The sequence below is a fragment of the Oncorhynchus gorbuscha genome, linkage group LG12 (assembly GCF_021184085.1).
Source record: "Oncorhynchus gorbuscha isolate QuinsamMale2020 ecotype Even-year linkage group LG12, OgorEven_v1.0, whole genome shotgun sequence".
Taxonomy (NCBI): domain Eukaryota; kingdom Metazoa; phylum Chordata; class Actinopteri; order Salmoniformes; family Salmonidae; genus Oncorhynchus; species Oncorhynchus gorbuscha.
In genome coordinates, this window is record NC_060184.1 from 50709869 (window position 1) to 50725638 (window position 15770).

Below are 15770 nucleotides of genomic sequence, written 5' to 3' on the forward strand. Positions count from 1 at the left end.
TAGATGTCATTCAATTGGTAACATACATTTGTGTCTTCTAATGTCTCTTAAGATTACGTTACTAAGTTTGGGGTGATCCAAAAGTTACGTTACTGATTAAAATGTTGGACAGGTAACTAGTAACTGTAACAGGTTACATTTAGAAAGTATCCTAGCCAACCGTGGTAATGTCACGATTTCAAAGAGATACAATATTACAGAGGACAAGTTCATTATCTCAAATTCTGGGAAAGATTTGTAATGTTGAGCTTCTTGTTCACGTAATTCGTGCTCATGTTGAGTTTTTGTGCCAGCTCCCAATTGACTCCCACCAACTCCTGGAAGGAAAGCGCTCTTTGTTGGAGTGTACCTAGAATGCACTATGCGGCCCAGTGAGGCAACGTCCACAGTGGGCTATAATACGATTCAAATGGAGTTTCCTATCTCCTCAAAAGTATCTCTGACAATAAGCAGTCCGTTTCATTGTGCCAGATGTCATTAATTTCAATGGCAATATCCATAATGGATGGAATCACAACACCTTTCCATCGAAGAACAGAAAATTACCATACACAGAAGGAAAAAATGTGTTTTTCTTCTAAACAATTACCCAGTCCTATAACTGAGTACTATTTTAATAGTAATGTTAAGCCAATTATATTATATGACTGTTGCCTCTTGTTTAAGTTTATCTGGCTGGTAATGATTTTTGTTTTTGATGATAATTATTAGGTGGAGGTTGCTAGATACAGTGGTATCTTCAACCTAGCCTTTAGCTAGCTAGCTGCTCTGTTGACAGATGATACCGAGGTATTGGAGTCTGAACGCAATCATTGACATCGTTGAGCCGGCGCAAGATATGGGTTGTAAAACATATATGCAAGGGTGAGATATGCCTCTGATATGCCTCTCCAAATGTTATCTTTATCCTCACTGCTCCATCGAAGATTTTAAATACTGCTAGTTTTTCTGTAAAACTGCCCTTTAAATCCTCATGCTAGCTAGCAGTAGCCAACAGCAGCAGTCATGGAATGACACGTCGTGTTGAACAAACGAGCTTGATTGGCTGACACGTTCATTCCAATCCCCTGGATTGAGGTACGTTTTCTGACCCATATGGGCGGCTCCACAGTCTCTTAAAGGGACATTTCACCACTGCTCTAATAAATTTGGTAATAATTCAGCCCTATTTAGTAAAATACCAAGTCCATATTATGGCATGAACAGCTCAAATAAGCATAGAGAAACAACAGTCCATCATTACGTCACTCTGAAAAAGCTCAAGTTCCTCTGTGGAGATGTGAGAACCTTGCAGAAGGACAACCATCTCTGCAGAACTTCATAAATCAGGCCTTTATGGTAGAGTGGACAGACGGAAGCTACTCCTCAGAAAAAGGCATATGACCGCCCATTTGGAGTTTGCCAAAAGGCACCAAAAGGACTCTTGACCATGAGAAACAAGATTCTCTGGTCTGATCAAACCAGGATTGAACTCTTTGGACTGATTGCCAAGCCTCACGTCTGAGGAAACCTGGCAACATCCCTACGGTGAAGCATGGTGTTACATTACATTTACATTTAAGTCATTTAGCAGATGCTCTTATCCAGAGCGACTTACAAATTGGATTGGTGGCAGCATCATTCTGTGTGGATGTTTTTCAGAGGCAGGGACTGGGAAACTAGTCACGATCGAGGGAAAGAGCAAAGTACACAGAGATCCTTGATGAAAACCTGCTCCAGAGTGCTCAGGACCTCAGACTGGGTGGAAGGTTCACCTTCCAACAGGATAACGACCCTAAGCACACAGCCAAGTCAATGCAGGAGTGGCTTTGGGACAAGTCTCTGCATGTCTTTGAGTGGCCCAGCCAAAGCCTGGACTTGAACCTGATCAAACATCTCTGGAGAGACCTGAAAATGGCAAAGCAGCGACACTCCCCATCCAACCTGACAGAACTTGAGAGGATCTGTAAATGGGAAAGTAAAGGGTCTGAATACCTATGTAAATGTGGTAATTCAGTCTATTTTTACTGATACAGGCAGTTAGATTTGGGTATGTAATTTTAGGCAAATTGAAAAAAAGGGTTTGATCTAAAAATGTGTCAGAACAATTGCAAATTTCCTCACTACACGTAGATATGAGTGTTTCTGCAACCTCCAGCTACATTGCCTGATTGTAAGCAAACCACATAGCGATTTCAGGAAGAGGAGGACCACCCTGTGGTGTGAGAAATATCTAAATGTCTGTGTTTGTAGCCAGCAGGTTCAGCCAGAGGATTTTGAAAAGGAACTGAAGTCTTAACTTCTCTAGGATAGGGGGCAGCATTTGGAATTTTGGATGAAAATACACTTCCTGCTACTCATGCCCAGAAGCTAAAATATGCATATTATTAGATTTAGATAGAATACACTATGAAGTTTCTAAAACTGTTTGAATCATGTCTATGACTATAACAGAACTTATTTGGCAGGCGAAACCCCGAGGACAAACCATTCAGATTTAATTTTTTAGGTCACTCTCTTTTCAATGGGTTTTCATTGGGAATCCAGATATCTAAGGGACCTTCTTGCAGTTCCTATCGCTTCCACTGGAAGTCAAGTCTTTAGAAATTGGTTGAAGTTTTTCCTTTGAGAAATGAAGAAGTAGCCATGTTCAGAATGAGCCTCGAGGGAAGTGTACTCTTTAGAGGCGCGTGACCTGAAAGCATACTACACTTTGTTTTCCTCCGTTATTGAACACTGATCATCCCGTCTTCAATTTGAACGATTCTTTATAATATTTGGTGCGTTTTCTGGACCAAACACGCCCAATAAATGGACATTTGCATATATATCAACGTAATTAATCGAACAAAAGGACCATTTGTGATGTTTGTGGAACATATTGGCGTTCCAACAGAAGAAGCTAGTCAAAGGTAAGGCATGAATTATATCTTTATTTCTGCATTTTGTGTCGCGCCTGGAGGGTTGAAATATGATGGTCTGCGTTTGCCATACACTCCACAGAGCTGTGCTTTACGGAAGAGAAAAAATATATTGTTTGCCAAAAGGCATGTGGGAGACTCCCTAAACATATGGAAGTAGGTATTCTGGTCAGATGATACTAAAATTGAGCTTTTTTGTCATCAAGAAAAATGCCAACTCTCACGCAAACCCAACATCTCTCATCACCCCGAGAACACCATCACCATTTTTTCCATCGGCAGGGACTGGGAAACTGGTCAGAATTGAAGGAACGATGGATAGTGCTAAATACAGGGAAATTCTTGAGGGAAACCTGTTTCAGTCTTACAGAGATTTGAGACTGGGACAAAGGTTAAGCTTCCAGCAGGACATTGACCCTAAGCATACTGCTAAAGCAACACTCAAGTGGTTTAAGGGAAAACATTTAAATGTCTTGGAATGGCTAAGTCAAAGCCCAGACCTCAATCCAATTGAGAATCTGTGGTACGACTTAAAGATTGCTGTACACCAGCGGAACCCATCCAACTTGAAGGAGATGGAGCAGTTTTGCCTTGAAGAATGGGCAACAAATCCCAGTGGCTAGATGTGCCATTCTTATAGAGACATGACCCAGAGACTTGCAGATGTAATTGCTACAAAAGATGGCTCTAAAAGGTATTGACTTTGGGGGGATGATTCACGCTCAAGTGTTCTGTTTTTTTGTCTTATTTCTTGTTATTTTCACAAGAAGAAATATTTTGCATCGTGAAAGTGGTAGGCATGTTGTGTAAATCAAATTATATAAACACGCAAAAGGCAACAAAATAGGAAAAATGCCAAGGGGGGTGTATACTTTTGTTAGCCACTGTAGCTAGCCAGCGAAGTACATTTTTTTTTATCTTAACCAAAATCTAGCTAGCTTTCATAATATGCTGTCTAGACATTCCAAAGCTATCAATTTAATTAACCACCTTCTATCTGGCGATGTGATTTGTGAATGATTTGCAAGCTAACATTAGCTTTAGGTCAATATCAAGCTCAGCACCAGGAACTACTGTAAGGTGCCTACAAAAATGTTACTAAAATCCATTAAACCTTTCCATGACGAACAAATAAATATACTGGAGCCAGGCATAAACAAGATCTGTGCATGTCTTGCTGTCATAGTTGGGGCAGCAGGGTAGCCTAGTGGTTAGAGCATTGGACTAGCAACCGGGATGTTGCAAGTTCAAATCCCCGAGCTGGCAAGGTACAAATCTGTCGCTCTGCCCCTGAACATGCAGGTAACCCACTGTTCCTAGGCTGTCATTGAAAATAAGAATTTGTTCTTAACTGACTTGCCTAGTAAAATAAATAAAAAATGTGTAAAAATCACTGTCCAAGAAATTCCTAAGACATAATCAAAACAAGCACAGATTCCCCCAGGGGGAAATTCCCCTTTTAAAATGGTCATACCAAAGATAATTTAGCTATTTGATTCAGAATTTCAGGACCCCTGTAAGTATAAAAATAATTTGTCCTTAATCCTATTAGCCTATAAAAACACATTGAATAACATATATACAGGTGAAGTCAGATGTTTATATGTATAGCTTTTATTTCTTTCATCAGATTCCCAGTGGGTCAGAAGTTTACATGCACTCAATTAGCATTTGGTAGCATTGCCTTTTATTAAATGGTTTAATTGGGTCAATTGGTTTAATTGGGTAGCCTTCCACAAGCTTCCCACGATAAGTTGGGTGAATTTTGGCCCATTCCTCCTGACAGAGCTGGTTTAACTGAGTCAGGTTTGTTGGCCTCCTTACTCCCACACATTTTCTATAGGATTGAGGTCAGGGCTTTGTGATGGTCACTCCAATACCTTGGCTTTGTTGTCCTTAAGCCATTTTGCCATAACTTTGGAAGTAAGCTTGGGGTCATTGTCCATTTGGAAGACCAATTTGCGACCAAGCTTTAACTTCCTGACTGATGTCTTGAGATGTTGCTTCAATATTTCCCTTCCTTGTGATGCCATCTATATTGTGAAGTGGACCAGTTACTCCTGCAACAAAGCACCCCCAACATGATGCTGCCAACCCTGTGCTTCAAGGCTGGGATGGTGTTCTTCGGCTTGCAAGCCTCCCCCTTTATCCTCCAAACATAACGATGGTCATTATGGCCAAACAGTTCTATTTTTGTTTCAGCGGACCATAGGACATATCTCCAAAAAGTACGATCTTTGCCCTCATGTGCAGTTGCAAACCGTAGTCTGGCTTTTTTATGGTGGTTATGGAGCAGTGGCTTCTTCCTTGCTAAGCGGGCTTACAGATTATGTCGATATAGGACTCGTTTTACTGTGGATATAGATACTTTTGTACCTGTTTCCTCCAGCATCTTCACAAGGTCCTTTGCTGTTGTTCTGGGATTGATTTGCAATTTTCACACCAAAGTACGTTCATCCCTAGGAGATAGAAAATGTCTCCTTCCTGAGCGGTATGGCGGCTGCCATAATGTGGCAACTTCAGGCGTTTGGAAAATGCTCCCACGGATGTACCAGACTTGTGGAGGTCTACAATTGTTTTCCTGAGGTCTTGGCTGATTTATTTTGATTTTAGCAGAATCTTCTAAAGCCATGACATCATTTTCTGGAATTTTCCAAGCTGTTTTAAGGCACGGTCAACTTAGCGTATGTAAACTTCTGACCAACTGGAATTGTGATACAGTGAATTATAAGTGAAATAATCCTTCTGTAAACAATTGCTGGAAAAATGATTTGTGTCATGCACAATGTAGATATCCTAACCGACTTGCCTAAACTGTAGTTTGTTCACAAGAAATTTGTGGTTGAAAAACTAGTTTTAATGACTCCAAGTCATTAAAGTGTATGTAAACATCTGACTTCAACTGTATGTATATACAGTGGGGAGAACAAGTATTTGATACACTGCCGATTTTGCAGGTTTTCCTACTTACAAAGCATGTAGAGGTCTGTAAATGTTTATCATAGGTACACTTCAACTGTGAGAGACAGAATCTAAAACAAAAATCCAGAAAATAACATGATTTTTAATTTGCATTTTATTGCATGTCATAAGTATTTGATCACCTACCAACCAGTAAGAATTCGGCTCTCACAGACCTGTTAGTTTTTCTTTAAGAAGCCCTCCTGTTCTCCACTCATTATATGTATTAACTCCACCTGTTTGAACTCGTTACCTGTATAAAAGACACCTGTCCACACACTCAATCAAACAGACTCCAACCTCTCCACAATGGCCAAGACCAGTGGGCTGTGTAAGGACATCAGGGATAAAATTGTAGACCTGCACAAGGCTGGGATGGGCTACAGGACAATAGGCAAGCAGCTTGGTGAGAAAGCAACAACTGTTGGTGCAATTATTCAAAAATGGAAGAAGTTCAAGATGACGGTCAATCACCCTCGGTCTGAGCCTCCATGCAAGATCTCACCTCGTGGGACATCAATGATCTTGAGGAAGGTGAGGGATCAGCCCAGAACTACACAGCACGACTTGGTCAATGACCTGAAGAGAGCTGGGAACACAGTCTCAAAGAAAACCATTAGTAACACACTACGCCGTCATGGATTAAAATCCTGCAGTGTACACAAGGTCCCCCTGCTCAAGACAGCGCATGTCCAAGCGCGTTTAAAGTTGGCCAATGACCATGTGGATGATCCAGAGAAGGAATGGGAGAAGGTCATGTGGTCTGATCAGACACAAATAGAGCTTTTCTGTCTAAACTCCACTTGCCGTGTTTGGAGGAAGAAGGATGAGTACAACCCCAAGAACACCATCAAAACCGTGAAGCATGGAGGTGGAAACATCACTCTTTGGGAATGCTTTTCTGCAAAGGGGACAGGACGACTGCACCGTATTGAGGGGAGGATGGATGGGGCCATGTATCGCGAGAGCTTGGCCAACAACCTCCTTCCCTCAGAAAAGGCATTGAAGATGGGTCGTGACTGGGTCTTCCAGCATGACACCGACCCAAAACACACAGCCAGGGAAACTAAGGAGTGGCTCCGTAAGAAGCATCTTAAGGTCCTAGAGTGGCCTAGCCAGTCTCCAGTCCTAAAGCAATAGACAATCTTTGGAGGGAGTTGAAAGTCTGTGTTGCCCAGCAACAGCCCCAAAACATCACTGCTCTAGAGGAGATATGCATGGAGGAATGGGCCAAAATACCAGCAACAGTGTGTGAAAATCTTATGAAGATTTACAGAAAACATTTGACCTCTCATTGCCAACAAAGGGTATATAACAAAGTATTGAGATAAACTTTTGTTATTGACCAAATACTTATTTTCCACCATAACGTCAGGCCCTCATACCACCCTCATGGAGTCTGTTTCTGACCGTTTGAGCAGACACATGCACATTTGTGGCCTGCTGGAGGTCATTTTGCAGGGCTCTGGCAGTGCTCCTCCTGCTCCTCCTTGCACAAAGGCGGAGGTAGCGGTCCTGCTGCTGGGTTGTTGCCCTCCTACGGCCTTCTCCACATCTCCTGATGTACTGGCCTGTCTCCTGGTAGCGCCTCCATGCTCTGGACACTACGCTGACAGACACAGCAAACCTTCTTGCCACATCTCGCATTGATGTGCTATCCTGGATGAGCTGCACTACCTGAGCCAGTTGTGTGGGTTGTAGACTCTGTCTTATGCTACCACTAGAGTGACCAAAACATCAGCCAGGAAGCATAGGAACTGAGAAGTGGTCTGTGGTCCCACCTGCAGAACCACTCCTTTATTGGGGGCGTCTTGCTAAATTCCTATCATTTCCACCTGTTGTCTATTCCATTTGCACAACAGCATGTGACATTTATTGTCAATCAGTGTTGCTTCCTAAGTGGACAGTTTGATTTCACAGAAGTGTGACTGACTTGGAGTTACATTGTGTTGTTTAAGTGTTCCCTTTATTTTTTTGAGCAGTGTATATTGTTTTACCAATATTTAACCCCTATTTTGTCAGTAAACTATGTCCTTATATACTGTACTTCCATTTTCTTTATTTGACTTGTACCGGTCTACCTTCAGACATGTATTGTGGGCAAAACAACTGACGTATGTGTTTGTGAGAGCCTCACCTTTCCATAGATGGCTCATATTATACTGAACAAAAATATAAATGCACAGTAAAGCACAGGACGCTGCTGAGGGGAGAATGGCTCATAATAATGTCTGGAACCGCTCAAATGGAATGGCATCAAACATATGGAAATCATGTGTTTGATGTAAATCATACCATTCCATAATTCCGCTCTAGTCATTAGCACGTGGCCGTTCTCCCCAATTAAGGTACCACCAACCTCCTGTGTTGTAAAAAATCCCAGAAATGTTAAATACACACAAGAAGGTCTCAAATTGTGTATGCAAATTTGTTTCCATCTCTGTTAGTGAGCATTTCTCCTTTGCCAAGATAATCCATCCACTTGCAAGGTGTGGCATATCAAGAAGCTGATTAAACAGAATGATCATTACACAGGGGCACCTTATGCTGGGGACAATAAAAGGCCACTCTAAAAGGTGAAGTTTTGCCACACAACACAATGCCACAGATGTCTCAAGTTTTGAAGAAGCGTGCAATTGGCATGCTGACTGCAGGAATGTCCACCAGAGCTGTTTCCAGAGAATGTAATGTTAATTTATCTACCATAAGCCACCTCCAATGTTTTAGAGAATTTGGCAGTATGTCCAATTGGCCACACTACCACATGTAACCACACCAGCCCAGGACCTCCATATCCGGCTTCTTCACCTGTGAGATCATCTGAGACCAGCCACCCGAACAGCTGAAGAAACTGAGGAGTATTTCTGTTTGCAATAAAGCCCACTGGGGAGACAGGCCCAGCGATTCTCATTGGCTGGGCCTAATAGCTGGGCCTGGCTCCCCAGTGGGTGGGCCTATGACCTCCCAGGCTCACCCGTGGCTTGCCCCTGCCCAGCCATGTGAAATCCATAGATTAGGGCCTAATTAATTAATTGAAATAAACTGTCACTCAGTAAAATCTTTGAAATTGTTGCATGTTGCGTTTATATTTTTGTTCAGTGTAGTTAGTAGGCCTACCCGTTTGACCCTACAGACATTTTCATGTCTGTTCTGACAAACACCCCTGTAGCTCTGCCACCTTCCACCACAGCTGTAGAAGGCCGACATCGTTATTGCAACAAAAAAAAAACATTTCCCTCGCTAATTAACTTTCCCTCTTCTGATGACCAGGTGGCGAATCGCATCTCTGCATGTCTGGCAGACATATCAGTGTGGATGACGGATCACCACCTCAAGCTGAACTTCGGCAAGACGGAGCTGCTCTTCCTCCCGGGGAAGGACTGCCCGTTCCATGATCTCGCCATCACGGTTGACAACTACATTGTGTCCTCCTCCCAGAGCGCTAAGAACCTTGGCGTGATCCTGGACAACACCCTGTCGTTCTCAACTAACATCAAGGCGGTGGCCCGTTCCTGTAGGTTCATGCTCTACAACATCCGCAGAGTACGACCCTGCCTCACACAGGAAGCGGCGCAGGTCCTAATCCAGGCACTTGTCATCTCCCGTCTGGATTACTGCAACTCGCTGTTGGCTGGGCTCCCTGCCTGTGCCATTAAACCCCTACAACTCATCCAGAACGCCGCAGCCCGTCTAGTGTTCAACCTTCCCAAGTTCTCTCACGTCACCCCACTCCTCCGCTCTCTCCACTGGCTTCCAGTTGAAGCTCGCATCCGCTACAAGACCATGGTGCTTGCCTACGGAGCTGTGAGGGGAACGGCACCTCAGTACCTCCAGGCTCTGATCAGGCCCTACACCCAAATAAGGGCACTGCGTTCATCCACCTCTGGCCTGCTCGCCTCCCTACCACTGAGGAAGTACAGTTCCCGCTCAGCCCAGTCAAAACTGTTCGCTGCTCTGGCTCCCCAATGGTGGAACAAACTCCCTCACGACGCCAGGACAGCGGAGTCAATCACCACCTTCCGGAGACACCTGAAACCATCTCTTTAAGGAATACTTAGGATAGGATAAAGTAATCCTTCTCACCCCCCTTAAAATATTTAGATGCACTATTGTAAAGTGGCTGTTCCACTGGATGTCATAAGGTGAATGCACCAATTTGTAAGTCGCTCTGGATAAGAGCGTCTGCTAAATGACTTAAATGTAATGTTATGTTAAATGTTAATTAGATTTCCGCAGACATCAATTCTATGGATTTAAGCCACTTTTTGAGTGTTGCCTCCCGCTTTAGTTTATTGTGATGGTAATGACGTTTGTTTTTTTACTATAATTATTAGGTGGCAGTGGCTAGCTACAGTATCTACAACCTAGGTTAGAGAAACAATTTGAGGATGACAGATGATGGTTGCATGGTGCAGTTGGTGAGAAGCAACTGCAGTTTCATCAAACTCCATGACCTTTGATCACATGATTTTTGTAATGTTCTTCATTTCTTCTACATGGTTGCAAGTATGATAATTTTTATAACCAGATAATGCATCACAATTTGAAAGGTTGTTTCCAACAATGGTCAACCGCTTGACCGCAGTGACCAGCCGAAATGCGCCCAATATTTTTATCCTGTCTGAATGAAAAGGTCCTATTTTACAATCTCCCAAAATAAATGTGATATCTGACAAGCGACTATGATCTCCTCCATCCTGTCTTGTGTTGTGAAACTGTGGCCTTTTCTATTTTTTTTGGTCCTTGTGTCCTCTCTCCTCGTCTCAGTCAAAACCCATTGGATGAGAAAGCCAGAGGTCCTGCCCCTCTGACCTTCTCCTTCAATGGGTTGTGAGGAGACGAGCAAAGAGGAAACATGACACGAGGAGGCTCCAATTGAAAAGGCACCCCTATTATTGACTTTATGCTCTCTGTCCAGGGGCCTGTTGCACAAAACTAGGATAAGGGATTAAGCCAGGATATCTTGGTGATCCTGGCTCAATTGATCCGTAATCCGGTTGCACTAAAGATGGATAGGGGGCAGGAGGATATGTTATGGTATAAATTACCATGGAGATTTATTCTGTGGAGCTAGCCTGCTCCAGACCAGGCTAAATTCCAGGATCTATTTAATCTCATCCCTAATGTCAGTCAGCAGTCACCACAAATGGAAACCAATAGTTATTTCACTGCTCACTATACATTGTTATCACATATAACTAGACCCACTGTCATTATTTAAACGTTTGTGATCATTAATTTCAATGATTTTGGATAAAAAAATATTTTTAGATGTTGCTATCATTAGATAATTTACAGTTTCCCATAGACTATATATAAAATGATAGAATATTAGGGCCACAGAGGGAAAAAAAAGACAAGTCATAATATTGTAACCAGTTGTTTTAAAGGAGGACAGTTGTTAAAATGACAGATGCGGGGCATTTCGTGAAATTGTACTTCAGTATGGTTTCATAAACAAAGACATGCTGATGTGCCAGAATATTAAGTATCACATTGTCATAAGTATCAAAACTGTAAAAACAATATGTAGCTTTTCTGCAGAAAGAACCAGCCTCATAAATTTATGACTTTATCCTTTTTCTTCAGTGTGGCCCTAGTACTCTGTCATATAAACAAATACACATTCCATATGAATATAAAAACACAATGTGTAACATTATGTTCCTTTATTGAATAAGGACAAAACAAAGCAGGTAAACCATCAGCTCCTTTCGAAACTGAAGTCACAGTGACTCTACAAGATGGAAAGCACAGAATCCAAGCATATTATACAAAATGATACATACACATTCAAAGGTCTGTATATAACACACCCTGCATGTCTGCACACTAAAATAAATGCAGGACAAATCCATACACATCAACTGAACAGACAAATGAATGGATGCAGTAGCCTCCCTGCAGCCTTGTATTACACACAGTATACCGCACAAACATCATAAGAGGCCAAATTCGTAAAAAACGAACCCAAAAAAACCCAAATTCCTCTGCCACCGCAGGACATATTTAACCAAAATTGAAAGCACACATACTAACTAAAATAATTCAACACATATTGGTCCCTCAGCAGCCGACCACTGTCGTCATCAGGGAAGATTGCCGGATTGTCCCAGTCCATGGCTGGTGGCACTCTGGGGCCCTCTCCTTCCTCAGGCAGGCCACATTGTGGAGGACAGCACAAGCCACAGTAATATCACATGCCCTAACAGGGCTGACCCTTAATTTGTGAAGGCAGTGAAAGCGTGCCTTCAGGAGGCCAAAGGTCATTTCAACTCTGGCCCTGGTCCTGGCATGGGCATGGTTGTAGGCCTGCTGTGCTTCCTGGGGGTCTGTGAAAGGTGTCAGGAGAAAAGGCTGGCAGCCATACCCCCTGTCTCCCAGCAACACACCAGAGAATTCACCTGTCAACACAAAATCTCATCATTACTACCTCATAAACACAGTGATATTCTTGACACAGCCATGATGGTTATAAATAGGGGTTGTGTGGCTTACCTTGTGATAGGCACTGATAGATTTCAGAGGCCCGAAAGATTCTGGAGTCATGGACTGAGCCAGGCCATTTTGCCACAACATTGCCGATCACACAGTCAGCATTGCAGACCATCTGAAATCATAAGATGAGGAATATTACACCAATCAATGCACATCACTGGCAATGCAGAGTGTTCGTCAATGGACAATATCAAAAAGTTATGTTCACCTGAACATTAATGCTGTGAAAGGATTTCCTATTCACAAAATCGGCCTCATGGGCACCTGAGGGGGCTTTTATCCTTATGTGTGTGCAGTCCACTGCACCAATGACATTGGGGAAACCTGTCACACAAAGTAATGACTATCCTACTATGTGTTAACAGTTCTCCTGTAATTTGTAGATCCTCTTACCTGCAATCCTATAGAACTCCTCTTTGATGTCACAGAGTCTTCTGTGGCCAGGGAAGGAGATGAAGACATCTGCTAATGCTTTGATAGCCAGACACACACTCCTTATTGTGCGGCAAATTGTGGCCTTGTTCAGCTGTTCTGCATCCCCCACTGAGTACAGGAAGGCTCCACTAGCAAAAAAGCGCAAGGCCACACAAACCATTTGCTCCACACTCAGTGCATGGCTCCGTGCAGTGCGGTGCTTAATCCTGGGACCCAGTAGTCTGCATAGATACCTGATGCCATCTGCAGAAAACCTGTATCTTTCATATAGATGGTCGTCAGGGAAGGCCAGTGGGTCCAACCGGTCCCTGAAGACCCTTTCTCGCCTGAAGGATCTCCTCAGCACAAGTGCTTCTTCATCCACCACATCTCGCACGAATGGGCATGCCATTGTCAGAGCAGAAAGGAACACACAATTTTGGGCCTTCATATAGGCTAGTGGCCACACCTGGTGCTGGGGGGGTGGGCAAAAGAGGGCGATGCCTTATAACGATGACTTGGTTGTACTGATTGCTGGGAAAATTAAAAAAAACTTAGAAAAATGCCACCGTCCTGTGTGCTCACAATAAGAGCTCATATGTCATGGCTCACTTGACTTTACGAGAATATACCTAATTTTTATTTTGAGCTGTGTCATCTTCTTGGAGCTGGGGGAGGAAATACAAATAATGATTAATACATTTGTGTTACAGTTAGCATACAGTGTACATTGAAGGCATATCTCACCTCCCTCTCAAGTTTTTTTATTTCAAGGTCCAGTTTCCTAATTGTCCTCTTTTTTATTTCGGACTCCAGTGCAAGATTTTCCATCTTTTTCTTCTTGTACTGAATGTCTATGTCTGCCAGTTCTATTTGGCGCCGGAGGTAGTTGCCATACAACTTTCTGATAGCTTGTGAGCTCTGTGAACACAATACAATTAGCGCAGCTGGAATTTGGCAGGATGTGGTGTCCTTTTATTAATACGCACTATGTTGCCAGGCTGGTTTTCCCACTGTATAGCATCTGGGTCCTGTAAAATAAATTAGATTTTTTGATTTTGATGAGGACTCCTCACCATTGTAGAGTAAATAGTACTTTCACAGTCTTACCATGATACCTCATGCCTTCTGGAATCCAGAGAGATGGTCTCCTCCTCATTATCATCGTCTCCATCATGTGCTGTTGCTGCTGCACTGGGGCCTTCACCCTATCACATTTAATCGGATTCATATTGAAGCTAGTAGACAAGACATGCCAGGCCTACAGTATGCCTTTGATGGAGTACTCACTGGATCAGCATCGTCTGGTGCTTGTGCTGGTGGCTCTAACAGGAACACAGTGCTGCCAGACACTGCAAGGCAATAGGTAAACCAAAGTCAGACAGTCCAAATTGATTCAATATGAATGTGGTTGTATCCCATGTAGAGATGGAAGGACATACCTTGAATGAAGCGGGTGGCATCTTGGGAGGAACCTATGCTCGTCTCTTCCCCCCCTAAGACGGGCCTGCCTTTATTTAGCTCCAAGGCCATGTCCTCTGCTGGGGTAAGGTCAGCCTTTGGTGACCCACCACCCGTGCCTTGTCTGTGGGTATTCTTTTTCACTGCTAAAACAGTACAGACAATGTGTGAGCAGGCACCTTCTGGGTACAATATATGCTTGTGCTTTGTTAAATATTAGTCAGGGACCATACCATTCTGCAGAATGTTCTTGTATTTGATTTTGACCTGCTGCAATGTCCGTTTTGGCCCGTTCATGTTTAATCTACACACACACACACATTTAATGGAGTCACACTGCAAAAAATTACTTGGTATTTTTGTCTTGTTTTCAGTAAAAATATCAACAAAAAAAAAAACTTAAATAAAGATGTATTTTCTTGATTTGCTAAATGACCTAGCAAAATAAGTATAGTTTAGACAAAAAATATAAACTTTAAGTAAAGGTGTGCTTAAAACAAGCAAATAAAAAATCTGTCAATATAATAAAAATTCTCTTGAAATAAGTTTACTTTTTCCATAAACACTTAATTTTAGAAAAGTTCTTGTTTCACTGGCAGATTTTTTTGCTTATTTTCCTAGGTAATTTTGCTCAAGAAAATATTCAAGATGTTTTTTAGATATTTTTTTTTACTGAAAACAAGACAAAAATACTAAGTAAGAAAGACATTTTTGCAGTGCAGTGAGCAACCGACCTTGGGTCCTTTGAAAGGCGCTATATAAATTAAAGTGATTATTATTATAGCTCATCTATTTATTCAATTAAATTTTATTTATATAGCACTTTTCACAATTGTTTCATTCTGTCAAAGCAGCTTTACATTAATGAAAGCAGGAGAAACACAAAAAAACGGTGGACAACGGCTAAGATTAAACCGTACTGAGCGTAGTAACGTTAAATAATAATGTAAGGCTTTAATAATAATTTATCATAGCTTTATACAGTGTGATGGACTTACTTTACACAATTTCACTCATATCTGCAGTGCATTTCAATTAAAAATTTAACCGTTTCATAATTACAGTACAACTGCGTTTTTGGAGATGTGAATTAAATATTTGAATTGTAATTGTGATGTTTCAGCGGAGCGGTGAGTGTGTAATTGTGCACTACTTACGCATTCAGGCGGTCTGCAATACTTTGCCACGCTTTTTCTCTTTGCTTTATCACTGTGGCGGTGTTGCCTTTCTTCTTAATTATATCTTTTACCTCCTCGTATGCCTCCATGAGGATTTGTGCTTCCGACGGGGAAAAGTACGCGGCTCTAGTTGCCATGGTAAATCAGTTAATCTGTGATCTGTGGCGGGGTCTATTTGAGTGAGCCGTGAGCTCGCACCTATCCAGGATTGGTTTCACCTGGCTTAATGAATCCGTGTCTGCTCATCCTGGCTTGGTCTTTGTGCAACCAATTAAGCCTGGACGCACATGTTTTGGCTTCATTGAGCTCAGCTGAGTCATTTATCCCGGATGTCTTAATTCTACTTTTGTGCAACAGG

General features: G+C 42.3%; 1 protein-coding gene across 6 annotated transcripts; it reads right to left on the reverse strand.

The window, feature by feature from the left end:
- Positions 1-11494: 11494 nt before the first annotated feature.
- Positions 11495-15770, reverse strand: LOC123991116 (putative nuclease HARBI1). Of its 6 annotated transcripts, none has more exons than XM_046292335.1 (10): positions 15392-15770; positions 14216-14380; positions 14064-14125; positions 13892-13981; positions 13521-13804; positions 13406-13441; positions 12753-13307; positions 12568-12683; positions 12360-12471; positions 11495-12265 (listed from the first exon to the last, which is right to left on the reverse strand). In XM_046292335.1, exons 7-10 carry the CDS (start codon positions 13222-13224, stop codon positions 11928-11930), a joined length of 1038 nt encoding a protein of 345 aa, XP_046148291.1. In that variant the 5' UTR covers positions 13225-13307; positions 13406-13441; positions 13521-13804; positions 13892-13981; positions 14064-14125; positions 14216-14380; positions 15392-15770; the 3' UTR covers positions 11495-11927. The 6 variants fall into 6 exon arrangements, 5 of the variants coding, with proteins under 5 accessions (XP_046148291.1, XP_046148289.1, XP_046148290.1 ...); XM_046292333.1 differs by having other exon boundaries at positions 13884-13981; XM_046292334.1 differs by having other exon boundaries at positions 13884-13981; positions 14216-14538.

Coding starts and splice junctions, on each gene's coding strand:
- LOC123991116 (XM_046292335.1), bottom strand. CDS start 13,224: ATGAAGGCCCAAAATTGTGTGTTCCTTTCTGCTCTGACAATGGCATGC. Junction 12,684..12,752: donor GGAGTTCTATAGGATTGCAG/GTAAGAGGATCT, acceptor TTTGTGTGACAG/GTTTCCCCAATGTCATTGGT. Junction 12,472..12,567: donor TTCACAGCATTAATGTTCAG/GTGAACATAACT, acceptor TTATGATTTCAG/ATGGTCTGCAATGCTGACTG.